The 26,290-nt window shown below is 42.7% G+C and overlaps 1 protein-coding gene across 6 annotated transcripts in view; it reads right to left on the bottom strand.

Moving 5' to 3' along the window:
• STAC (SH3 and cysteine rich domain) overlaps nucleotides 1-22,487 on the bottom strand; it is a 157,465-nt gene extending 134,978 nt beyond the window's left edge. For 4 of the 6 annotated variants that reach the window (XR_004676757.1, XM_034991870.1, XM_034991861.1 and 1 more), the window contains exon 1: nucleotides 22,199-22,487. Coding sequence is in view for 5 of the 6 variants with exons in the window: in XM_034991870.1 (XP_034847761.1) it covers nucleotides 22,199-22,309 (111 nt within the window). In the remaining variant the exon portion in view is untranslated. The remainder of the gene's footprint in view (nucleotides 1-22,198) is intronic. The other 2 variants (XM_034991844.1, XM_034991854.1) reach the window with 1 other exon arrangement.
• Between the last annotated feature and the right edge of the window lie 3,803 nt (nucleotides 22,488-26,290).

The raw sequence follows: 26,290 nt of genomic DNA, 5'->3' as shown, positions 1-26,290 counted from the left end.
GGAATGAGGAGGAATGACGGGACCTCTGTACTGTGGGCAGCTCTTCATGGCTTGCCCGGGGACCTGCCGAGACCACCCCTGCTCTTTGCACCTGCTCACTCAGTCTCCGGGGCTCTGCTGGGAACATCTGTGCTCACGTCTGTAACCACCAGCCCCACAACCTGCTTTGGACAACAGTTTTCTCTCATCTGGTTTCTCCCTTACCTCAATGCTTTCTTCTTCACATCTTCCACAATTTCCTCACAAATTCCAGCCTGCTGATGGTATCTTTTCTGGTTGTCCCATCCTCTTATCGATGTCATCTTTTCACATATAGTTTCTGCCACACCAATGGGATTTTGCAAGGAAAGAAAATGAAACACCTACACCTGGTCCGGTTTTGGAATAATGAGTCTTTAATGACATTTAAATGATTTGCCTGGACAAGTTACCTTCTCAGCCTCAGTTGGGCCACCTGTCGTTTGGATTGAGTATTAACCTACACCATGGGAATTGTTCTAAGGATTACAGAACAGGATTTAAAGAACCTGGTGAATGGCAGGCAATCAGTAAACAGGGCCTCAGCAAATGGCACCTGCCATTACTATTTGCACTACAGTGACTTCGATGTGCCTCGCTGGAGGGGAAGAGTAGACAGGCCACTATTTGGGCTGTGAGACTCACTGACACAGGACACATGGTCTGAGGTACATTAGCTACATGCGGACTATGGGGGCTGGGGAGGGGGTGCGGAGAGCTCGGGCAAGTTAACCAACTGTGGTAAGTTTCTCATTTGTAAAGTGGCATAGAAACAAGGTCTGTCTGGGATGGTTGTTGTGAGGATTAAATAAAACGTGGCAGGTGGATGCATGCCACCTTTTCCCCCTTCCTGCCCTCTCTCCCCTTTTTACTCACTCTTTCCCTCTCTCTCTCCTTTCCTTTGTCTTCTTTTCCGGTGTTCCCACTACTATTGCTGTCGTTGTTGTTTTTAACTGAACCCAGATCTGCACAATTTGTTCATCTATTCATTAAAAAAACTATATGGAACGTTTACTTTGGCTTTGGAGGAAATACATTTGAAAACATGTTAAGAGCTTTCCCTACAAGCCGTTACTGCATTAAGAAAGTGGATGTGGAAAAAGTACAACCAACCAACCAATCAGCCAGCCAACTGGGACTTGGCACCAGAAACTGGATATGAATTTCAGCGGAGGCCCCGAGTAGCAGCATGCCTCCAGATGAGCTGGTTCCCTTTCCTGAGCCTGGGCATCTGCAGTTTCCTCATCTGTAAAATGAGGATAAATGAAAGGCTGTGCATCTATCACCTTGCACAGCAAGTGCTAGGGAAATGTCCGTGCCTCTCCCTTGCCCCGCCAAGCTCCGCTGCAGGGCCTGTGTGTGGTCATGCAGGGTCTGCACTTACAAGGGTTTCATTCTCTGCTGTTGCTGTCTTAAAATTCTTCATAATGTTTGAACAAGCAGCTCCTGCTTTCATTTAGCACTAGACCCCATAAGTTACGTGGCTGGCTTTGCTCGCTGTGATACGACGCTCGGAAGAATCCATACTGCTGCCCTCCCGGTGGACAGAGGGAGCAGGTTCCCAGGTGCCTGGAGGCAGCAGCCCTGGAGTCCTACAGCTCGTTGTGGCTGCCCCTCTTCCAGCTCCATTTCCATCCATGACCTGGAAGCAGCCCGTGCAGGCTGCCTTGGGTTCCCTGCAGCAGCTGGGACCCTAGCTCCAGCCCGACACACTTACTATTTTCTGTCCGGGTTCTTAAGGTACCTCCCTGCCAGATTTTGGAAGTGATGCACCTTACTACCTTTTTGTTTATGACTTTAAAAGGAGTGAGTATTTCCTGAGCATAAAAAAACCCCTCTATGAATATGCTGGGAAAGGCAGGCTCATGCTGTGCGTGGATGTGGACATGAAATCCCGCCAAGGAAATGCATAGCTAGGAGGTTCCCCTGCCTCCTTCACAAACCTTCAGTTGGCCATCTGTTCCTCTATTTCCAGAGGGGAGGGAGACTGGTTTTCACAAGCTAATATAACTCCAAAATGGAGGGATAGAAGTCTTCTTAGAGGCTTGATTTCCTGCTTGTTTCAAAATGAATGCACAAGTTTGGAGGTTTCAGCAAGTTAATCTCAGTCCTATGAAGCTGACCTCCTCTTCCTCTTTTATCCACGTCCACAGATGGGGAGGGAGGCAGTGGGTATGGGAGGTCGAGAGAGGCTAGGTCAGCCCACCATGGTCCTGGTGCTTCCCTCCTGCCACTGGAATTAATTCTGGCTCTCTGTGGGTTGACAGAGGCTATGGCTGGAGCCCTTGCATATATGCAGACCATCTTGAGTCAAGAGAACATCTGTATATAATTACAGCCAAGGCAATATACGCAGAGCACGGGTACACAAACCCTCAGAGTAGGCAGTTACTTCAATGGAACTAGCTTCTCTGCACTCACAGTGCCAGCATCACCTGAACCGTATTTGAACCGCAAAATCTCAGGCCTTATCCCAGACCCACCAGATCAGAAATTCTGGGGGTAGGGTCTAGTCATCTCTGTTTTCACACACTCCCTTAGATGATTCTGGTGCACATCACATTTGCAACCAACTGCTCTCTGGCATTCTTTGGAGGTATTCATAAGGCTTCCTAACCCAATGTGAGTGCCTAAATGGTCTGCCCTGTGACTTTGGGCTGTAGTGATTGTTGTGGAAATGGGAGAAGAATTCAACCTCTCTGGGCCTCAGTCTCCCCAACCCTAAAATCATGGGATTTTCTGTGATGATCTCAAATGATCTTTCTACATTATATTTTCTATGCTCCAGGATTCAAAGTCATCCAGTAACAGTCTCAAATAGTTATATAACACGTGGACGAAGGGTCATTTGACAGCAGATGAACAGCTATTACAACATATCTATTTATATACTTCTATTTCTGTATCTATTTACCTCTCTATTGTCTAATCTGGATCTGGAACATGGTAGCCCAGGTATGGAGTCAGATGACCTAAATTTGACACTTAACCAGCTACTTACCATCTGTCAAATTGGGAAATCACCTACCTCACAGGGGAGGAGATGATGAATGACAGTGTCTAGTGTGGGGCCTGGAGCTTGAAAGCTTCCAAAGGGCAGTCACTGATACCCTGCTGCCTTACACCCATAGACCTGAGCATTATCTCTGTCCCCTTTTACAGCACAGCAAGCCCTTCCTTCCCCCTATCCCCACCCCCAACAGCCCCCAAGGCACTCGAGCATGAGTGCTCCTATTTTGTGAGGGGCTGTGTGAGGCACCGAACTGATGGTGGTTGCTCAAACCCATCGAACCTGGGGGCACCATCCAGGCCGATTGGTCCAGGCACTAATTCCAGTCAGACTTTAGTTCGTCTATGACTTCAAAGTCAGTTGGAAGAACTTGTCTACAAACCTGCCACTGTGTGTGAATCAATTTAACTAAAATCTTTCCAAGACTCTTGCGTTAGTTACCCCATATTGGCAAGTTTCTCAGGGGGTCTTTATCCTAAGGCCAAAGGATGCCCATATTAGAGGATAAGACCACCAAGGTGGTCTTGGAGGAGCAAGGCAACTGGGCCACCTGTTCCCTAGCCATTTCTGCACTTCAAATTGGCCAACTGGAATCTCAACAAGTGGCATCCCTCTCCTTAAAATGCTGTTTCTCTCTGGGGCGTGGTATACAAGATTCCATCAGGGCGCATCCCCACCAAGATCCCTGGCTTTCTCTCCTGCTGTATGATGTGTGTTGTGTTAGGAGTGAGCATCGAGTTCCCACAGCCAGCATCTCTCATCTGTTGTCACTGGGTGTCTATCAGACTTTTTGTCAAATGTAGCACTCTTTTTCTGACCAAAAGTGTTAGCAAAATTCCTAATTATATGGAGCACGAAAGAGGGAAATGACTGCCCTGGCTGAAACAACATAGGTAGAGAGGTGAGCTGGTGGGTGCTGTCGGTACCCCACCCAAGTCCTCTCCCCTGGGGCCCCTGCACCCATCTCCCAGCTGCTTTGGTTGGCGGGGGGCTCTTTCTTCTGAGAACTGGCCTCAGCTAATGGGAACTGTGTCCCCTGGGGGATTATGCAAGCACCCACACCCACCCCTCACCTCCATCTCGGGCCAAAGACTGATACAGAGTAAAACAGTCCTGTCCTATTGCGTGAAGGCAGGGACAACTCTGTGGTGCAGTTTGTGCTCCAGAGCCCCATTGTGGATCAGGGAAGACTTCACCTTAGACTACATTCTTGTTCAGCCCTGTCTCCTGCCCTCTCCTGCTTCCTCTCCTCCTTGTAGGCTTTTCCTGAGAGTGTGCCCTCAATAAATTACATGCTTCTGGGGGTGCCTGGGGGGCTCAGTCGGTTTGGTGTCCAACTCTTGATCTCGGCTCAGGTCATGATCTCAGGGTTGTGGGATGGAGCCCCGCGTTGGGTTCTGTGCTGGGCATGGAGCCTGCTTACGTTTCTCTCTCTCCCTCTGCCCCTCTTCCCCTAATAAATAAAAATAATAAATTACATGCTTCTGAACCTCATGGACCTCCTGGAGACCCCAAATTAAGGTGAAGGATAAGGGAACAATAAAAAATAGAAGCTTGGTAACTTCAGCAGCTACAGGAACATTATGAGCTGGTAGCAGGCTTCTCCTAAGCTGGCTCTACATGCTGAGTCTCACCACTGGGGATGTGGTCAAAGAGGTACCTTCTAATGGGCCTCTGTCCGTCTCACAGCTGCTGTCCAGAGCCTGGGAGCCAGATGCATGGGCATTAAGACTATCAAGAGATTAGGCTCTCTGCGTCCAACCAGGCTGTGGCCAAACTTATAAGTGAAGGTCCAATTAAGAACCAGAAGGCACCCTGCCATGAAGCTGGAAGGCCTGGCATTTTGCTCTTGGCTCCCGATATATAAATTTAAAATGTCTACCATCTTTGACCCTATGATTTATTAAAGAATCAGGCTTTTTTACTTCCTTCTGTCTGCAAAGATCATCCTATTGGCAGTCTATGAAAGGAACTTTGCCAAAGTAATTCTAACCATAAGAACAAGTAAGTCACATATGAAACAGTGCATATCGCTTTCTCAGACAAGTTCATAAAACCCATGAAATTCTAGAGCACTTGGGTTATTGGAACCAATTAAAGTTATTCCTTCTAGAAAAAAGATCATTCACAGCAAGAATCTGCACAGTTGAGGGTTTGAGGGGCTCCAGTGGGTTGAGTCATGATCCGACATGAAGCTTCCTGATTTTATATTGTGTTCTTCCTTATATGCATCAGAAGAACCATAACTGCATGTTTAAATTTTGTAAGCTGGATGTTTTTTCCTTTTGCTCTTTTTTTTTTTTTTGCCTCATGTAACTTATTCATGGAAATTTATCTTGATCATGTCAGTTATAGGCTATATAGCTGGGTAGAAGAGATACAGTCCAATATAGCAGTTAGAAAAAAATCCATTCCAAAGAAATTGACAATAATGAAACCCTATATTTAGGAATTTATCTTTTCAAATGTTTTAACTGGAAGATCAGCTCCACTGAGGATGATCACTGACAAACTGACCAACGTACGAAGCATCCAGTAAAAATGTGTTGATGAAACAAATGGATACCAGTTTGCCCTTTAAACAAGAATTAAGAAACAGCAAACCTATCAGGAACTTGGCAACTGACTTGGAGAAAATGCAGCCAAGAACTGGGATATATAAGCAAATCCTGATGAACTTCCAGACCAATCACTATAAAAAAAACAAAACAAAAAAACCCTAAAAACCCCAAATCCTGGTAGTCCACTAGGTTCAATTTCCATTCTGTTTTAAGGAAAATGAAATTCCAACTAGTCTGATGATTTAGCTTCCAATACAAAAGCAAATTAGAAGAAGCAAGTTAAAAGCGTCAAAGTAGTCTGCAGAGAGAAATGGTCTTGGTGAAGGGAGAGTTAGAAAAATGTTAGAATTAGACACAAGATCCAGGAGAGCACAGCAGTGTGGAGTTGTTGGTACAAGGAAAAAAAACTCTGCTATCTGCATGAAGTTCAATAACTGCTGTTTAAAATGGTAATCCTGAGTAATTAGGAAAGGTAAATTACAAAAACAATATAATTGCTTTGAAATTAACAAAGCATTTGCAGCTCTGTTGTATGTGAATGAAATTCCATGTGGCATATTCTGCTTTTGAAAATAGGGAAATGTGAACCAGATTACAGAAAGATTTGCAAGCAAAATTCTCAACTGGGAAATGCTTAGCACATCGGAGGACATGTTCTCTGTTATCAGGAAGCCTTGACTCTCCAGGATGACTCCTTTTCTGAGCGTCCCTGCCTGATAAGGTTTCCTGGTGCTTCTTTGAGAGGGAAGGAACTCATTTCTCCAAAATATGGAACTCCAAGAAAATACTTCTGGAAGAAAAAGTAGTAACTAATTTGCATAGTAGTAATAATGTTATCAGAAAATCATCCCTAGCGTTTTTCAATCATAAGTCAAGTTTAAAAGATTGCATTTGTATCATGTGATTTTTTATTGTTATTTTTCCAAGGAACTTCATCTCAGATTTCTTAATAAAAGTCAGTAGGAAAATACTGTTCGATGAGCAGAGATCCAATTTATAATTATTGGCTTTTGTACGTATATCTAGGTCACCTATTCTTCACTTGAAGAAACTTTGGTTTAATATCTTCTAAAAAGATGATGTAGTTAAAGAAACCAGTCTGAAAATCTTGTTAAGCTTATTAAACTTCAGGGTGGAGACCTCCATTGTGCTTTTAGAGTAAGATTAATGGGGGAAGGGAGGAAACAGGCTTCTGCTGAAACTATAATCAAGGAGATTTTTCTATTCCAGAGATAATAACGATTATTTACCAGAAAGACTCCCTGACTGAAGGAAATTATTCGAACCCAAGGTCTTTCTCCTTGCCCTTCACCTGGCTGTTTGTTAGTTTTACAGAGAGATGGCTCATGCTTATGGAAGCCAAAAATCAAATGTATTTTCTTGTTGGATGATTCTGGCCCTTATGGTGATCTTTTTTTTTTTTTTTTTTTTTTTATGTTATGTTAGTCACCATACAGTACATCATTAGTTTTTGATGTAGTCTTCCATGATTCATTATTTGCGTATAACACCCAGTGCTCATTACAACACATGCCCTCCTTAATACCCATCACCAGGCTAACCCATCCCCCCACCCCCCTCCCCTCTAGAACCCTCAGTTTGTTTCTCAGAGTCCATAATCTCTTATGGTTCATCTCCCCCTCTGATTTCGCCCCCTTCAGTTTTCCCTTCCTTCCCCTAATGTTCTCCATGCTATTCCTTATGTTCCACATATGAGTGAAACCGTGTGATAATTGTCTTTCTCTGCTTGACTTATTTCACTTAGCATAATCCCCTCCAGTTCCATCCATGTCGATGCAAATGGTGGGTATTCATCCTTTCTGATGGCTGAGTAATATTCCATTGTATATTGTGGTGATCTTCTTGTCACATGACGAGATATGACTGTAGATCATGGTGACTTAACAACCAAGCCTCACAACTAACGGTTGTCTGATAACTTCCATGGCCCAGACAACATAGCAGAGAGGAACTTCAGTGAAGAAGTGAAGTTCACAATCTTGATTCTTGATGACTCTGGACCTCGTCCCATCCTGCATCTGATTTTCTTCACTGTTAGCCTCCGCTCTATGCTCTCTTGCCTTCTTATCCCACCCTTTGAGATGTTCCCTAACTCCATGTTTCTAGCTCTGATCTTGGAATTGCTACTCATTTACTCTGGCCATTCACTCTGACCGTGGAATCTCTGGCCAGGTAAAGGTCCTCCTGGGTGAACCCAGCTTCCAACCTTGTGCAAGCTCTGTGAAGACAGCTCTCTGGAGGAACCGGGCACTTTCCCTTGTCTTTGAAAATCCTCTCAGGCTTGCTCTTTCCTCTTCCTTCCCATTTCCCCTCTGCATTTTCTTGAGACTGGATTGCCCACCTCCCTGGTTTAGGTTCTCTCCATGACAATCCATCTTTCACTTTACTGTGGCAACATTAATGGCTCCTCTCGTCTGTACTCTTCAAATCTGATTCCCTCTGCCCAGCTTCTAAGACGTTCATCTGACCTCGTCCATTTCCCTGTATACAGAATCAGTCAAACCAATCATACCGTCTCCATCTTTGAAAGGTCATTCGTAAGATTAAATTCATGCCCCATGTTTCTGAAGTTTACTGTGACTGCTACCCAGTCATGTTTGCACAGGGCTTTGTGGATCATAAAAGGCTGTGCTCCTCCCTTTCACTTTTTAGGAAGCATCCCTGGTTCTTTCTCCCTCATACCTCGTATCGCATTCATAGCAAGTCTCATTGATTCTACTCTCAAAATATATCCTGAAAGTTACCACTTCTTAACTATGCCACTAAATAATACCTGGTCTAACACACCATTCTCCCTAATCTGGACTACCCTAGCTTTCTCACTGGCCTCCTTGCTTCCACTCTTGCTGGGTGGCACTGCCACCGCAGGTAGTACCCACAGAAATCTTGGTAAAATGTAAATCACATACTGTCCAGATCCACTTCCTCCCGGGCTTTCTCAAGTGGTGGTCTCTCAAACTTAGAGCAAAATCCAGCTTCCTTAGCATGGCCATTAAATCTCCATAGGATTTAGCTGGTCCTGTCTGTAAGAATGTTCTACAATGAGAACAATGTTCCATAATCTATGGTGTCTAATGTACTAACCACTAGCCGCAGGTGATTATAAGTACTTGAAATGTGGTCAGTATGACTAAAAAACTGGATTTTTAATTTTAATACATCTAAATTTAAGTAGCCACACATGGTTAATGGCTACCATACTGGAGAGTACAATTTTAGTCCTCGGACTCTTTAGAGGTGAGTCTAGCTTTCTGGACTCAGCACTCAGGAACAAGCACCCAAGATTTCTTGCTGTTCCTCAGAAATGCAAACTTGTTCCCACCTCGGGGCTTTGCCCAGATCTCTTCCCTACTCTCCTCTTATCTTCAATCTTGAAATGACAGCTCATACGCTCACTCCATTCCAGTCTCTGACTCAAGTCACTTTTTCACAGAATACTTCCTTGATCTCAGAAGTAAAATAGCTCCTCATGCTCCCGCTTCCACACTGTTCTCTTCTAAGTAGCCTTATCACTGCCTGAAATACTATGCATTTTTCACCTTGTTTATTATCTGTCTTCTCTATTTTCTCTAGAAATGTGGGTATGGAGTAGGTGGGAACCTGGCTTTAGGCAGAGCTGAGGTTTCTCTAGATGATTCTGAACAAAGGCACAGAAGGGCAAGGGAGTTTAGGGTGTTTGCAAGGGAGTAAATACAATCATGACAAAAAGGAATCTGAGAACCTAAAGTGGGTGGGGGACAAAGAAAAGATAGTAGGCTCCCCAGTTAATGGATTTTATACTTGGGTGGGGTTGAAATAGTCTCAGAGTAGAGGTGTCAGAAGGAATTAGATGGAAAGATGCCAGATGGTGGTCACAGAATGGGAAGCCTGCAAGGGAGGTTCTGGAGATGATACAACCACTACACAGACAAAGTCTATGCGGAAGCGGGTGGCGATGTGCAAGAAAATGGAAGACGAGACCTTAGGAGGAGAAAAGCTTAAGGGTATTTGGAAGAGTCATGTGTAGTGTATGAACATCACCAACAACCAGGGCAGGAGTGGAATGAGCAAGAGAGGGCCTGGTTCTGCCATCGTGGGGAAGAGAGAGACCTGCTGGGGTTGGCAGCAGACTGGGGATGCTGGCAGTGGGAGGAGGAGCCTGAGCACATGGATTTTAAAGCTATGGGCTTCAGAGGATGAGAGACAAGGGTCTGGAAGCAGTAGTGAGGGTGCCTCCCCAATTACCAGGCCAAGGGAAGGAGAAAAGAGCCACTGCCTGGGATTTTGCTGAACAGTGAGCTGCAGAGGGTGGAACTGGGGATGTTGACCCCAGGGAGGGTGGCAGACAGGCTGGATTAGCAGATATGCAGATCTGTGTGGAGGGTACGCTGTGAGAGGACAGTGCTCTGCCATCTCGTGCTTCTTCTGGTGACCAACATCACTGGGGAAGAGGGGTTGTTGGGATTCTTTTCCAAGTTCTCCAAGTTACCCTGTTCTCATAAAACTGAGAGTGTTGGAGGCGGGGGGGGGGGGGGGGGGTCCTGCCAGGGGCACATGGACCTCTAGTATCTCTTTTTACTACTTTCCCTCATGTTGGTTTGGAGGGCAAAGAATGGTGGCATTCCCGGGAACCCAGGGTGTTCTGGATCCCTCCTCTTGCCTCCTTCTCTTGTGTCTGACCTCAGTCCTTTATGCTGTGGTCACAGCTACTGTCGGACCTGAGGAAAACATACTGACTAGAATATCAGCTATGGGGCCGTTAACAAAAGGTAGCATGGGCAAGTTACATTTTCAGATCAGTGAAGCACCCTCTGCGGGCTGACAGACATCTTGTCTCTTGTCTACTTGCTGCCAAGCAACCTCTCTGCTCAGGCCCCCTGGGGGTCATCAAGGATGACTTTTGGTTTTCTGGCTTGGTTGACTTCATGTATGATGCTCACCTATGGATGAGAACACACGAACTGGGCTGGCATTTGCGTCAAGTATGATGAGTTTGGTTGAGAGCCGGCTGAATTTAAAAGGTATGGAGGGCATCAAGCCAGGCTGTCCAAAAAGTAGCCGGATAGATCTGTCTAGAGCTCAAATTTGTGCTGAATTCAGATTTGGAAGTTATCGGCTGGTGGGTGAAATTAAAATAAGTAACATGTCCCAGTAGAGATGTAGAGAGATTATGGAGAGTCAGAAGGGCTGAGGGCTGATAGCAGGATGCTGGAGAAGACCAACATTTGAGTGACCGCTGGAGGAGGAAGTGATAGCCCAAAGGACCAGAGAGGAACTGTTCCAGTAGTAGGAAGAGAATCAATGGAGTGAGAGATTTAAGGAGGGAGCACTAGTGTTTAACTCTCCTGATTCCAACCCAGATCTAAGGGGCTAATGCGCACAGCCTAGGAGCACATGGGAATTCCGCTAGAGAAAGTGAGAATGGGAAGAGACTGAAGGAAGGTTCAGGGCTGTTTTATAACTCATCCAGGGATGTTAGTAAGATTTAAAGGAAATGAATAATTTTATGGAAAAATGCAAATTAACAAACCTGAATCATGCCAATTTGTAAAAAAAAAAAAAGAATAGAATAATAAAATTGAAGAAATGTTTTCAAAATTTATTTTAAAATAGGTGTTAGGTCTAGATATTACTGGCAGGTTTTTTTCAAACATTAAAAGAGGGGACCTGGGTTCTACAAATTGCTCCATGGAAAAAACAAAAACAAAAACAAAACAAAGGAGGGCATCTATGGACATCTTCCCAAACTGTTTTTTAAAACTTGGCATATCCTTAAAAATAAAATGTGACCAAGAACACAAAGTAACAGTTACAGAATAATCTCCCTTATGTATATAGATGTAAAAATAATAAAGTATTGGCAATCAAATTGTAGCAGTTTATTAAAAGAAAATCCTCATGGCCAAGTAGGACCTTTTCCAGGAATGTAAGAAGGGTTTAATATTAGGCTATCTATAAATATAATCCATCACATAAAGAGGCCAAAGGACAAAAAACAATCACGTGATTACCTTGATACTTGCCAAAAAGTCATTTGAAAAGATTCCACATCCATTCCTGATGGAAATTCTTAGTAAGCTAAGAACATTACCTATCTTAACACAAGAAAGACTGTCTCAGTTTAATTGTGAACATGAGTGGGAAGTCTGGAATTTGTGTAGAAGGAGATCTTAAGGAATGCTTTAGTTGGAAATGAATTTGTCTTGAAGTTAAATTTGCAAAGCACTGCCTTATGTTTCTCAGACTCAATGTGTAAATTTGCAGTAGCTTCCACAATGGGTTGATAAACAAGAGAGCTAAGGCCACTCCTTAGTACCAACACTGTACAATAAACACTTATAGAGAATGTACACTTACAGCAAAACATTGTTGGCATTTAAAGTAAGCCAGGTATTAGCTCAATACCTCCACTAATATTTACCTATTTGGGGAGTATAATAAGCCCCTGTTCCAAACCTACTCTACTCCCCCATCTCCAAAAATGAGAATTATGTTTAGAGAGGCAAAATTATTATTGCAGATATTATGATAATCTAATAATAATAGCTAACATTTATTTATTATGTACCAGGCACTGTGTTAAGCACTTAGCATACACTAATTAATTTAACCCTAATGACAATGCTGCAGAAGGGCATTATTATGCTCATTTTACAGAAAGAATAGTGAAGCTCAGGAAAGCCAAGGGCAGGGAAGCTTATTAAGTGGAGTCCCAAAGTGGCACTGTGGGATTTGAACACAGCTATTTCTGACTCCAGAGCCCATGCTCTGAGCTGCTAAGCAACACTGTATTTCTTTATTGATGAATAAGAAAAGGAATATGGAAGAACTTAGATTATAAAATTAATATAAAACAAATTTCTTATATGTCAGCTCTCAGCAGTTAGAAAATATAAGAGATGGTTCATAAGTATAACCCAGAGTATAAAACACCCAGACAATAGCTAAAGAGAATTGGGCAAAAAGTATTTGAGGAAAACTCCCAAGTGTTTATGAGTGTCATAAAAGGCATGTCGATACCTAAAGATATATACTATGTTCCTGGATGAGAAATCCCATTGCTGGTAAAGATTTCACTGAAATGATCTGAAAAGTTTCATGCAGTTACTTCCAAAACATTATTTTTATAACTTGATGGAAAAACAAAAAGGTGTGCAGCTAAATAAATAAAATTCCCAAGAGGGTACTTGTATTACCAATTATCTATTATAAAGCTACAATGATTAAAATGTTATAATAGTAATGCCAAAGCACTGTATAGTAATACATGCAAAATCATGAGACTATAACAGATGACTCTAAAGGAGAACCTAGTACATATTAGCATTTATTACATAATAAATGTAACCTTTCAAATCAGTGAAAAAAGAATGAATTATTCAATAAACGGTTTTAGAAATACTTAGTAATCATTGGGAAAAAAAATTAGAGTTCTCCCATACCACATAACATCAAAAATTCCAGATGGATTAAGGTGATAAAAGTAACAAGTGTATATTAAAGATCTAGAGAAACAAACAGGTTAATATTTATCTGCTTCCAGGGTGGGGAAGACCTTTCTAAATATAAATGGAAGAAAGAAACCATAGCTAAATAAACCTGAGACATTTAACAACATGACAAAAGAAATCTTCTATATTGAAAATGTCATAAAATCAAAAAACAAATTTCAGTCTGGGAAAAGGTTAGCAACATATATGAAAGATTATGGTTTTAATATTTATAAAAAAGGCGCGCCTGGGTGGCTCAGTTGGTTAAGCGACTGCCTTCGACTCAGGTCATGATCCTGGAGTCCCTGGATCGAGTCCCGCATCGAGCTCCCTGCTCGGCAGGGAGCCTGCTTCTCCCTCTGACCCTACCCCCTCTCATGTGCTCTCTCTCTCTCTCTCATTCTCTCTGGTTCAAATAAATAAATAAAATCTTTAAAAAAAAATTTATAAAAAAGTTTTAAAAAATCAATAGGAAATGGATGAATGTTCTATTAAAATGGACAAGGACCTGAACAGATAACATGCCAAAGAAAAAAGACAAATATTGTTTAAAACATAAAAATAATCCTCTGTGTAAATAAATGTAATTAAAACAATAAGAAAATTCCATATATCTTCATCCTTCAAATGTTCTGATTTAAAAGGCTAGGATACTACAACTTAATAACCAAAAAACCCAAGCAGTCTGGGTTAAAAAATGGGCAAAGGTCTTGAATGGACATCTCTCCAAAGAAGATATACAAATGGTTAATAAGCACATGAAATGATGCTCAACTGATCTTTAGGGAAATACAAAACAAAAACCATGATGAGATACCATTTAACACACATTAGGATTAAAAAAAAAAAAAAAAAACCAGAAAATAACAAGTGTTGGAGAAGATGTAGAGAAATTAGAACCCTGTGTATTGTTGCTGTGAATCCAAAATGGTGCAGCCAGTGGGGAAAGCAAAATGATGATTCCTCAAAAAATTAAACAAAGAATTGCCATGTAACATAGCAATCATGTTTTGGGCCATATACCTGAAAGAAATGAAAGCAGGGACTTGAACCGATATTTGCATACCCAAGTTCATAACAGCACTATTCACAAAAACCAAAATGTGGAAGCAACCCAAATGTCCATTGATGGGTAAGTGGATTAGTGTAACTGGGAAAAAAGAAGTTCAGAAAGTGAGAAAATAAAAAATAATAATTTATAAATGAAATCAAATATTATCCTATTGAAAATATAGCAAAATTTGTTAGCTCCAAAAAATGTGATATACCCATATAATGGAGTATTATTTAGCTTTTAAAAGGAAGGGAATTCTGATATATACCAAAACATGAATGAATCTTGAAGATTTATGTTAAGCGAAATAAGCCAGTTACAAAGGGACAAATATTATGTGATTCCTCTGATATGAGGTAGCTAGAGTAGTCAAAATCAGAGAATCAGAAAGTAGAATGGTGATGTCAGGGGCTGGAGGCAAGAGGAGATGGGGAATAACTGTTTAATGGGGACGGAGTTTCAGTTTGGGAAGATGCAAAAGTTCTGGAGATGGATGGTGGTGATGGTTGCACAACAATGAGAATGTATTTAATGTCACAGAACTGTACACTTAAAAAATGGTAAAAATGGTAAATAGTACATTATGTATATTTTATCACAAATTAAAAAAAAAAAAACTTAGGGGGATTGGATTTTGATGCCTAAATAGAGTGGAGACTTGAAAAAGAAAGAATGAACTAGAAACAAATTTCTCACCAACTCTGGTTGATGATAAAGAAATCTTAGCATAGCCATAAAGCAGAATATACATATATACATATATACATATTTCCTGAGAATTCATAATCACAGATCTGCCTTCACATAGATTTGAGGCCCAAATTTATACAACACAATTTGGTCTGAGAACCCCCAAACTGAAAAAGTAACATAAAATTAGGTTCTCAACTAATGATGCCCTGGGATAATTGCAGAAGCAAACATTCTTTCATTTTTGTTTTCTAAAGATTTTGTTTTATTTATTTATTTGTCAGAGAGAGACAGAGAGAGCAAGCACAAGCAGGGGGAGCAGCAGGCAGAGGGAGAAGCAGGCTCCCTGCAGAGCAAGGAGCCCAACGCGGTGCTCGATCCCAGGACCCTGGGATCATGACCTCAGCCGAAGGCAGACACTTAACTGACTGAGCCACCCAGCAAACCCTCTTGAGTGGTATATATTATTAGAAGAGCAAAGGCAGGAGTGCAATCCTGAATCCTGACCCCTACCTCACACCATACCAGAAAAGTGATTCCAAATGGATTATAAACCTATGTGTGAAAGGCAAAACAACTTTTCTAGGAAATAATATAGGAGAATATCTTCATATCTTTGGGGTAAGTGAAGATTTCATAAACAGAACACAGAAAGGCCTAGCAACATAACAGAACATAACACAACGTAACAACCATTAGTGGGAGTATGAACTGGTACAGCTACTTTGGAAAGCTGACAGCATCTATATGTATGCCCTACAACCCAGCAATGTTGCTCCTAGGTATACACCCAACAGATGTGCCACAAAGGATATATATAAGAATGACCACAGCAGTACCACTTGTAGCCACCCAAACCAAGAAACAATCCAAATATCCATCATCAGTAGAGTAGATCAATAGTGAACTATTCATACAGTGGAATGCTATACAGCAAGGAAAAGGAAAACTACTGCTACATGCAATTGCATAGATGAATCTCATAACATACTGCTAAGTGAAAGAAGCCAGGCATAAAAGAATATACACTACATGATTCCATTTATATAAAGTTCAAATAACTGAGATTAATTTATGTTGTTAGAAGTCAGGACAGAAGGGGGTCTGAGGGAGATTCTGGGGTGCTGGTAACATCCTATTTCTTGATTTTTGCATTGGTTGCAGATAGATCAAAAGTTCATATTCTGAAAATTAGGGGTGCCTCGGTGGCTCAGTTGATTAAGCAACTGCCTTCGGCTCAGGTCATGATCCTGGAGTCCCAGGATCGAGTCCCGCATCACGCTCCCTGCTCAGCGGGGAGTCTGCTTCTCCCTCTGACCCTACCCTCTCTTGTGCTTTCTCTCTCTCTCAAATAAATAAATAAAAATCTTTAAAACCGAAGTTTATATTCTGAAAATTCACTAAGCTGGAATTTGTAATGTGTGCACTTTTTGGTATGATGTCATATTTCAATCAAAGTTTACTAAGAAGTAAAAAGCTACAGTATAGTCTTTCTTGAGGGCACTGTGTCAATGAGAATAAAAGACCTCAGAAGTGTTTATATCTGGACCCAGCAATTCTACTTCCTATGAAACTAGTCAGAAATATAATCAAATACTTATGTATCAGGATGTAAATTTTAATATTTTAAAATATATGAACAGTAAGAAAGAACCTAAATATGTACTCAGAAGGAACTGCTGGAATAGATGTGCTATAACAACAAAATAGAATATTATACCATTTTGAATATTCATGTTATTGATTATCTAAGAGTATACAGAAACTATGCATAACATCAGGTAGAAGAAAAAGTACAGCATGCATTTATGTATATACTGTTCCAATTTTGTTTCGAGTGTGTGTGTGCATGTGTAAAGGAAATGTAAATGAAAGAAATACAGCAAGAAATATAACCATCCTTATCTCCACGTTGTTGTGTGATAAAGAAATTTTTCTTTGTAATTTTCTGTTTTCCAGTTTTCTACATTGAGTACTTATTATTTTTATGATTATATGATTATGAAAATAACTTAATAAGGGCATAGCTACCCTTGTAAACCCAGCTGCATCTGAGAAATGCTTAAGATTACTTGGCAACATGGAGGTCAACAGCCGGTCACTGTTGCCAGAGCCATGCCTTTGGACTGAATGATAAATGGGAAGGGAAAGAAGACAGACTAATTACAAATGATTCCTTCAGGTACTGTGGTTAGAAAGAAGAGGATCTTGACAGTCTACAATTCTTACTCAATTCTTATTCTCTATTTAATTTCTTTGACAGTCTACAATTCTAACAGTCTAAATCAGTGTTTCTCAAACTTGGCTGCACAATGAAATCATTAGGGAAGCTCTAAAACAATACTGATGCTTGGGACCCTCATTCAGAGATTCCCATTTAGTAGTCTAACCGATGGACTGGAATCCCTAAGGGATCTGAATGCAAAGCCAAGGTTCCATTTTCTTTCATCTTCTCCCCTGAGTAGAAGTTAAATTCCTTATCAATAATAGCTTCCCATATATGTATGAGATGCACTGGGCACAAAGTAGGCACTCAATAAACAGTTGCTTATTGGAAGACACACACCTTTCTGGAAGATGCCAGGCACATCCTTATGGTTAAGAGATTTCTTCTCCCTAGCTTAGATGGTAGTCCAGATTCAGAGAGAACCATGGAATGAGGGGACTCCTTGGTCCATGGCTCTTATGGGCCACTGGGTAGCTTATATCACCCTTCCAAAATGAAGCCACAGGCTGGTGAGTCAATGGCTTATCTTCCTGGGATGCAAAACAGCTAAGGTGAAAACTGCACTCAACAGCATAAGTAAAATCTAAAGGAAGGAAAACTCAGTTATACTATTGGAACATCAGTTTTTGTTACTGAAATGATTCTAGGGATGACAATTGGGGTTGGCTAGGGATAGAAGTCATCTAATGTGAAGCAGGAAGAGAAAGTAAATAATGTTACATGCTTATACATGCTTATAACATATTAGGTCACAGGCCTTACAAAAAAAACCCATGTCAGCTGGGTATAAGCATCCCCATTCTAGAGATTAGGAAGCTGAGGCTCAGAGGGGCTAGGCAACTAGCCCAGAGTCACAGGGCAACTGATAAGAAAAGATCTCAACTCTTGTCTATTTGACCTCAAAACCTATAATCTCTCCACGGCATCAAAATGCGATCTTGGGTCATGTAAGTGACGTCAAAGGGCATCCACACAAAACCTTCATATTAGACCCTAGTAAGAGTTCATGTTGTAAGTCAGTAGGAGAGGGATATTCATTGAAATAAGGGATGCTGAAACATGACATTTTTTCTTAGTATTCAATAGTCTCTGTTAGCACTTAAGAAAAAATGAGGTTGTGGTCTTTCTGGAATAGTTAGTGGAAAGATAGAAGGGTGGCTTTCACATTCTTTCGATTCAACTAATTTTATGAAAACAAAAACAAAAACAAAACAGATAAACTACATTACTACTTCGGTTTACAGGAATATGCCCTGAGGAAATTGTCCTGGAGTATCCAAAGTCCAAGAGAGCTTTCTTAAACAGAAGTCCTGCTGTTAACAATCTGTGTGATTTTAGGCAAGTCGTTGCCTCTCTCTTGGCTTTGATTTCAAGAGAAAAAGAGAAGCCATTTCGACAAACTTTGAGGGCTATAGATACTTCACTGATCTGATACAAGCTATGGATCCTTTCCCCAGGTGATGCAACTCTGCACGTAACTGCACAATTCTGAATGCGGATTCTGGTTGTTCATGGATCTTCCAAAGATTTTTCGTGGACCCCCAAAGAACATACTAACCCTTGACTGAAAACACCTGGTGTATGTGATAATGGAACTGTAGTCATGCTTGCCAAAAAGCCCTTATCTTTTAGAGATGCAACCTGAAATATTTATGGGTGAAATAAATTGAAGTCTGAAATTTGCTTTCAAATGATCCAGTGTATTTGGGGAGGGATGGTGGTGGTAGGGGGGATAACAGGTGACACAAGATCATCCATGAATTTGTCACTGGGGAAGCCAGGTGATTAGTTCCATGACTATTCTTTTTTTTTTTTTTAAAGATTTTATTTATTTATTTGACAGAGAAAGACACAGCGAGAGAGGGAACACAAACGGGGAGTGGGAGAGGGAGAAGCAGACTCCCTGCCGAGCAGGGAGCCCGATGCGGGACTCGATTCAGGGACTCCAGGATCATGACCTGAGCCGAAGGCAGTCGCTTAACCAACTGAGCCACCCAGGCGCCCCGTTCCATGACTATTCTTTATACTGTTTTCTCTACTTTTGTGTCTGTTGAAATTTTCCATACTAAAATAAATTTACACAATAAAAATTATCTATAATTTAAAAAATACTCCAACTAGATGATCTCTAATGTTTCCAACTCCAATAATCTATGATGTAGCATTCCAAAGAATCTGCAAAGGAAATGGACTTCCAGAAACATGCTATGGGCTCAGGGCACTGAACCATCCTCCTCCTCTCCTAATGGACTCTGCACTAAAGGGTTTATTGTGGCTTCCTTTTCCAGATATTTCTGTGACATTACATTTAATTATCTCCATAAATATATTTTTGGAGGAAGAGTAGTAAAACCAAACACAAAGAAGCGAGACAAAAATTGGTCTAATCATTTCACATGTGGCTCAATTTGTTTTCAAAGATTTCTTAAGAGAAGACCAAAATACTGCTGTAAATGACTTTGAGTGGCATGTGAAATACGTGCTTAGCATGTTAGGGGAACCAGGAGAAAGTGAAACAATACATAAGCATGACAGATAGTTGTGGTGGGGGCTGGGCTCCAGAGCTCTGCTGCCCAGGGCTCTGTCCTTCCTGTGTCGTTCAACTAGCTATGTGATCTTGGCCAAGTCACCCAACCTTTCTGAGCTTCTGCTTCCTTATTCATAAAATCAAAGAAACAGGCAATCTCTCTCATAGGGTTATTGTGAAGAATCAAGTTGTACCTGACATGCAGCACGCATTCAGTAGATGCTAACCAGAGTTCTTTCAACTGTGTAAATATAAAAATGGATCTTATAAAAAAGATGTACAATATAGATCACAATGTTATCAGTAGTTGTCGCTGGATTGTGAGCCAATGTGTCATTTTTTTCTTCCCCTTTATTTGTGTCTGGGCTTTTCAATTTCTACAGAGTATTTTGTTACCCTTATACTCAGAGAACAAAAGTCTTTTAGAAGGTAATTTTAAAAGTCTTTCTTGCGGAAGTTTAATGCCCAGAGAGGCCTAACCCATGTTGTATGTTCACAAACAGACCACTTGAGAGGAGTAAGGTGGAATGACTACCATTACCTTGTTCATACTTTCCTTACTATGCTCTCATCTTCAGGGTGGAAGATCCTTATAAACAGCAGTGAGCTTTCAAATCTGGCACTCCTGGTGTAAAATAAATACAGCCTTCTTCTGCTCCTGTTTCATGCCCTCCTGCCCCCTTACCACATATTCCTCCATACCAGGAGCTGAGCTTTTTTGAGGGCTTGGACCCCTTTTAGAACATCACCAATGCTACACCATAAAAATTGACATTCAGGCACGCTATTTTGCATTCAATTTCCTGGGGTTCATGGCCCATCCCCTCCCCCCCAGGCCATCTCCACTGATTAAGAACACCTAAGCCATGACAAATTTCAGAACATATACACACACTTCAGGTGTGTAGACCACTTTGAGAAAAACTGGCATGTACAAATTTGAAAGCATAGTCAGATAAATCAGTGGATAATTATGGGTATTACATATGTAGTTTTTTCTCTGCCAAAGAATTTGCCTCAGGATATCTATAAATAGCAAACCCATATAGTGTGTTTAAACCATGCCACTGTATACGCAAATGCTAAGCCCTTTCCAGAACACACCTACTGCAGAGCAACAGGCCCATTTCAAAAAGTTTAGTACCAGTTTCACTCCTGAGTTTTGCTGCGCTCATTTACAATCTACGAGATCATCTTCAAAATGGGCACTAACCCATATGCCTTAGGTGGCTGATGGTCGATGATAGACAATGATGAGATGCCCAGAAACTTCCAGTCAGAGGAGAGGTCGTATGTGTGTGCAGGTTATGAAACAGCTTAGGAGTGGATCATCTGTGGTGGGGTGGATCCCCTTGATCTCAGAAAGGAAAAGGATAAACATAGAGTCCTTACACTGCCCTGGTTCATTTTATGTATTCTTCACAGCGACTCTGGAAGGAGGGGCTTTTGCCCCCATTTCCAACCGAGTTTTAGAAAAGTTAACACACACATGCCCCAGATCAGACATTTATCGGGGAAAAAAAAAGACAAAATAAAGATAATGTAAAGCTCTCTTTGATGGTTAACTTCCAGAGGCTGAGATGTGTAGAGTGCCCAGCATCGCTTAAACCAAGAGCCACTTGGCTGTGATTTTGATCCTGCTGATTTGTCAATGGCTTTTAGGGATGTACCTAAAGGGAGAGAGGGATGGGACTTTTCTTTGCCCCATCTGCCCTGCTCTCCAAACTGGCATCCACCTTCCCTTCACTCCTATACAGGAACTGCCCAGCATTCCAAAGATACCTGGGGAATTCACAAGGAGATCTGTATAAATAGCCAGGAGCCCTGCACTTAAAGAAATCCATATCACCACAAACTCCATTTTATGATTTTCACCCCAGGCTAAGATGCCATTTGGCATGTCACTGCTGGCAGCACATTTTACTCGATCCTCTTTCAAGATTTCCAAACCTGTGCCCGGCCCCCACGGGAGTCTCAGAGGAAGTGGAACCGTGGCAGAAGCGCTGCGGAGCTGGCTTTGTGCGTGTGTTAGTGTAACTCATAAAAGCAAGTGTAAGTTCTCCAACTATTAACTTCCACAAGAGGAACCTCAACTTTCCCACGAATGCGGCTTTTCCCTTTGCTTAGCTTTTCTGAAGTTAGGGGTGAGTCCTTAAATTAAGCAGACTCTCGGGGACTCCTGTGACACAGACAACCCTTTACTGGCCGCAAGCGCCCTAGCTTTTCTGGAGGTGTATCCCTCGCTATCATCTTTCAGAAGCAGCTAACACCTACACGTGCTTTGGGCACCAGCAGGCTGAAAGCACAGAACCACCAAGCCACCGACCACCCAGGAAAGCGGTCTCTGAGCCCGGAGTCAGTGCGCACTAACCCGCGTGTGCTTGAGGGGAGAAGCCAGCGCAGCCTCGGGTCTGCGTGGGCGGGAGGCTGGGTCCACGCGACGTGGTCCAGCAGCGTTACAGCGAGTCCTGACCGACATTCAAGTCTCAGGGGAGCCCGGGTCCCATTAGGGGCACGTCTCCCGCCAGCCTCCGCGCCAGTTCGGGGGAAACTAAGGTGGACCGAGAGAAGAACAGGAGCAGAGTGAGTTCGTGTTTTCTTGGGGTAAGTGTGCGCGGTACCTTGGATTCCTGGCTGCTGGTGGATGCTGGAGAGGGCGGCTGCTCGGCGCGCGGCGCCTCCTTGGGCAGCCCGTCCACGCCATCCTCGCGGGCACCGCTCGGGGGGATCATCCTGGCGGCGCGGGAACGGTGCTGGGCTCCCGGAGGAACAGAGAGGCTGGCCTTCCCGTCGCTCGTGCTAGCTCAGCGGCGGGTCCCAGGGACGCCCATCGTCTCCCCGCCGCCCACGCGCTCTCCCCCGACCTCGCCCGTGCGCACGCCCGTCCCGCGCGCCCGCCGCCCCTCGCCCGCCAGCGCACTGGCGGGACTGGCAGCCGGCAGCGGACGGGCGGCTCGAGAGCGCTCGCGGGCCGCGGGGGAGGCGGGGCGGCGGGGCGGGGCGGGGCGGGGCGGGGCTGCGCGGCGACAGCCGGGACGGGGGAGGCGGGGGGCGAGTGGGGGCCCGCGGCCGAGGGGGTCCTGCAGCCAGGCCCCGCACGCGCCGACCCCAGCGAGGGGTTCCCCAGGAGGGGTGGTGGAAGGAAGAGAAAACCCGGGAAGGATTCAGCCAAGAGGGACCACCTGCAACAACACCCTCTTTCCTCACCCTAAGGAACAGCGACTCCAAGGGGGACGGTGACTTAGCTAAGTTATTTATAGGGCTCAGTGACGGAGAGCGGGGAGAGCCGGGGTTCCCCTGCTAGAAGGCACTTCGCGCTCCCGCATTCAGTTTGGACTAAAGCAGAGGCAAAATGCAACGAGGCTGTGTCCTCATTTTGTTGTGTGTTTTTGTGCTCAGCCCTCTAAACATTTTACCTTATTTAATCCTCAAGGCCAACCTCTTGGGCTGGATAGCATCACTTATATTTTATAGATGAGGAAACCGAGATTCTAGGGAAGCTAAGTAATTTGCTTTAAGTCATTGAACTATAAATAGTGGAGCTGGGATTGGAACCCATTTTGGCTTCAAAATCCATGCCATTTGGACTCTGAAGCCTCAGATGGAGGCCAGCTCTGCATGGCTGAAGAGCCAATGGGGTGTTTCAGTATAGCAAGGAGTTCAGGGCTATTCACGGAGGGGCAAACCAGTCTGCCTTAATAGAACCTTTGGAAACATAGAGATGGCCCCATTGGATAAAGGGACAGAAGGAGCCATTATTTTTGGAAGACACAACCTCAATATGCAGAGAAAGGAAATATATCTGGATATTTAAAAGATCTTATTTTTTCATAAATACAAAACTCCCTTGATTGTCTAACAGAAAATTGTAAACTTAATGTTCCAGATTTTCCTGATTAAGTGTAAATTTTTCAAGTCCAGCTTCATGGGTATGCAACCTATGCAGTCTCAGACAGGACCCTATACTTGGTTTGATGCTCTCTATCACCATCTTGAAATTCTTTTATTTTTAATTTTAATTTTTTTTTTTCCAATTGTAGTTTAGTTGATACACAGTGTTACATTGGTTTCAGGAGTACAACATAGTGATTTGACATCTCTATTCATTATGCTCTGCTCACCACAAGCGTCGCTACCCTCTGTCACCATACAATGCTAGTACAATACCACTTACTATATTCTCTGTGCTGTACCTTTCATCCTTGTGACTTACGCACTCCATAACTAGAAGCCTATGCCTCTCACTTCCCTTCGCGCTTTTTGCCCATCTTCCCACCTTCCTCCCCTCTGGCAACCACCCGTTTGTTCTCTCTGTATTTATGGCTCTGTTTGAAATTCTTAATAATATTTGAACAAGGGGCTCTGCATTTTCATTTTGAACTGGACCCTGTGAATTAGATATCTGGTCCTGCATGTTTGTCTTAGCTCATGTCTTTGGAAAGAACCTATTACTCTCTCTATCCTGGACATCAATTGAAAGCTCCTATTCTAAGTGCCAAGCTCTTAATGGGCATTTGGCTCTCAGAGAGCTCCAAATACCCTAGTGGCCCTTAGCTTCTCATTTGACCAGACCAGATTGGCTAACTCAAAATGCCACAGCTCTTTCCTCCTCAAAACACAATTCCTAATGGCTCAGTAGATACAAAATTCTAATAGCCAAAATCACAAGAGCAACAACCAGAGCGCATAATGACAAGAACAACAGTATCAACACATCTTTATCAAGCATCTCTTCTGTACCAGACATTGTGCTAGAAAATAATGATAGAGAGAAAACAGTGATAGATTCAGTCTATTGTCCTGGAATAGAGAGGCTGATGAGAGAGATACAGAGATTAATTAAATCACACACACACAAATTTTATAAACTGTGATAAATAAAAGTATAAGAATCTAATGAGTATGCACAAATGCAAGGACTGAACAAGAGTGTGGCCAGAGAAGGGTCTTCCGAGGAAGTGAAGACCCTCCGCCCCCCCGCCACCGCATCGGTCAATGGGCAGTTCCAATCTTGGTGGGCAAGCACACTGACTTAAATACAAGGAATTTTTCATCTTTGGATTTTATTTTATTTTTTTTTAAGAATTGAAGAGCAGCTGTATGATCTCACCCTTCATTTTAGTAAATGCTCAAGAGCCATTTGGTAGAAAGATACTATCAAGACTATTTACAATTTTTTGGGCGCCTGGGTGGCCCAGTTGGTTAAGCGACTGCCTTCGGCTCAGGTCATGGTCCTGGAGTCCCGGGATCGAGTCCCACATCGGGCTCCCTGCTCAGCGGGGAGTCTGCTTCTCCCTCTGACCCTCTTCCCTCTCGTGCTCTCTCTCATTCTCTCTCTCAAATAAATAAATAAAATCTTAAAAAAAAAAAGACTATTTACAATTTTTAAATGCCACACTTATGAAGGATACAAAAAAGGATAGCAAGGAAAGGAAGAGAGAAGATAAGCAGAATGACCAGGGGATGGGGAAGTGACAAGGATAAAGGAGAAAGGGGTCTCAATAAGTTGGTTCTCCTTGTCTGATGCATCGGAGTCGTTTTGAGTAATGAGATATATGAAGGGTATGGGGTTTGGCAATTAAAATGATGCTGATAATAATTGCTAACCTGCACTGGGGGCTTCTGCCATGTTGCAGGCATTTTCTATGTGTTGTTTCATTTAATCTTTTATTTAATAAGATGATTAGGCTAGGATTTATAGTGAGTGTGAGAACAGGGACTTGCACTCAGATATATCCTGCCCCTGGGCCAAGCTTTGGCCACCTTGTTCTGCTGACCCTTACACAAATGTGCAACCCAGATCTGGTGAAGAGGCTGCAGGCCTTAAAGAGCAGAGTGATGCAGATCGAGAGCCAGAAGCTTAAGAGAAGCATAGGGAGACTCCTCAAAGAATGAAGAGTTCCCCACTCCATTTTTTTAACTTAAGAGTGAATAATCACCAGATGTACATTTTGGAGGTGATAGCCAAGAAGTCAAGACAAACATGGCAGGAGGCACCAACCGTGGCCATTCAACCTGTGAAGGAGTATTAGTTGTCGCCTCTGGCCACCTTGCCTGAGGGACCTACTTGCAAGCCAGAGAAACCCAATGCTTTGCCCAGAGTCCTACCAGTAACCACACCAGCCCCTACTTTGAGCCAACTGTTAATGCGGGACTGTGGTCCTCACGACTCCTGATTGGTCTCTCCTCAGCATCCAAGCTAATCATTTAATTTGGAGGCTCCTATTATCAGGGCGGACGAGATCCAGTGTACGCATTCTTAACCTGTTTTTGGAAGTGCCAATTAATAATAATGATGGCAACAATAATGGTAGGTTATATTTGAATAGCACTGTTTGACTGCATTAAAATGGTCTCCCGCTGGAGGGACCTGGAAAAGGTAGCCTTATAGAGCTAGTTTCTGGTTAAGATCTACCTCTGTTCTCCAATGAGCAAATTTGTGGGCTGCTTCTAGTTGGTTATAACCTCTGGGAGATGGAGGGGAACTTGAGTCTTTACATTTAGTGGAAGGGCCATGAGCCTGAAGTTCAAACATCCCAGCTCTTCCCCTTAAATGCAACAAGATCTTAAACAATTGAGTTGATTTGCCTCAGCCTTGGTTTCCTAGAGTCTAAAATGAGATAATGATCCCTACTTCATAGAGGTTCTGTAAGCATCAGAGGATTAAATGCCTGGTCAAAGCTAGTCTCATACTACTACTACTTATTATTATT

The sequence above is a fragment of the Mirounga leonina genome, unplaced genomic scaffold (genome assembly GCF_011800145.1).
Source record: "Mirounga leonina isolate KUSES-001 unplaced genomic scaffold, KU_Mleo_1.0 Mir_115, whole genome shotgun sequence".
Lineage (NCBI taxonomy): Eukaryota > Metazoa > Chordata > Mammalia > Carnivora > Phocidae > Mirounga > Mirounga leonina.
The sequence above is the reverse complement of the archived record's forward strand: the minus strand, read 5'-3'. Positions and strand labels throughout refer to the sequence as shown.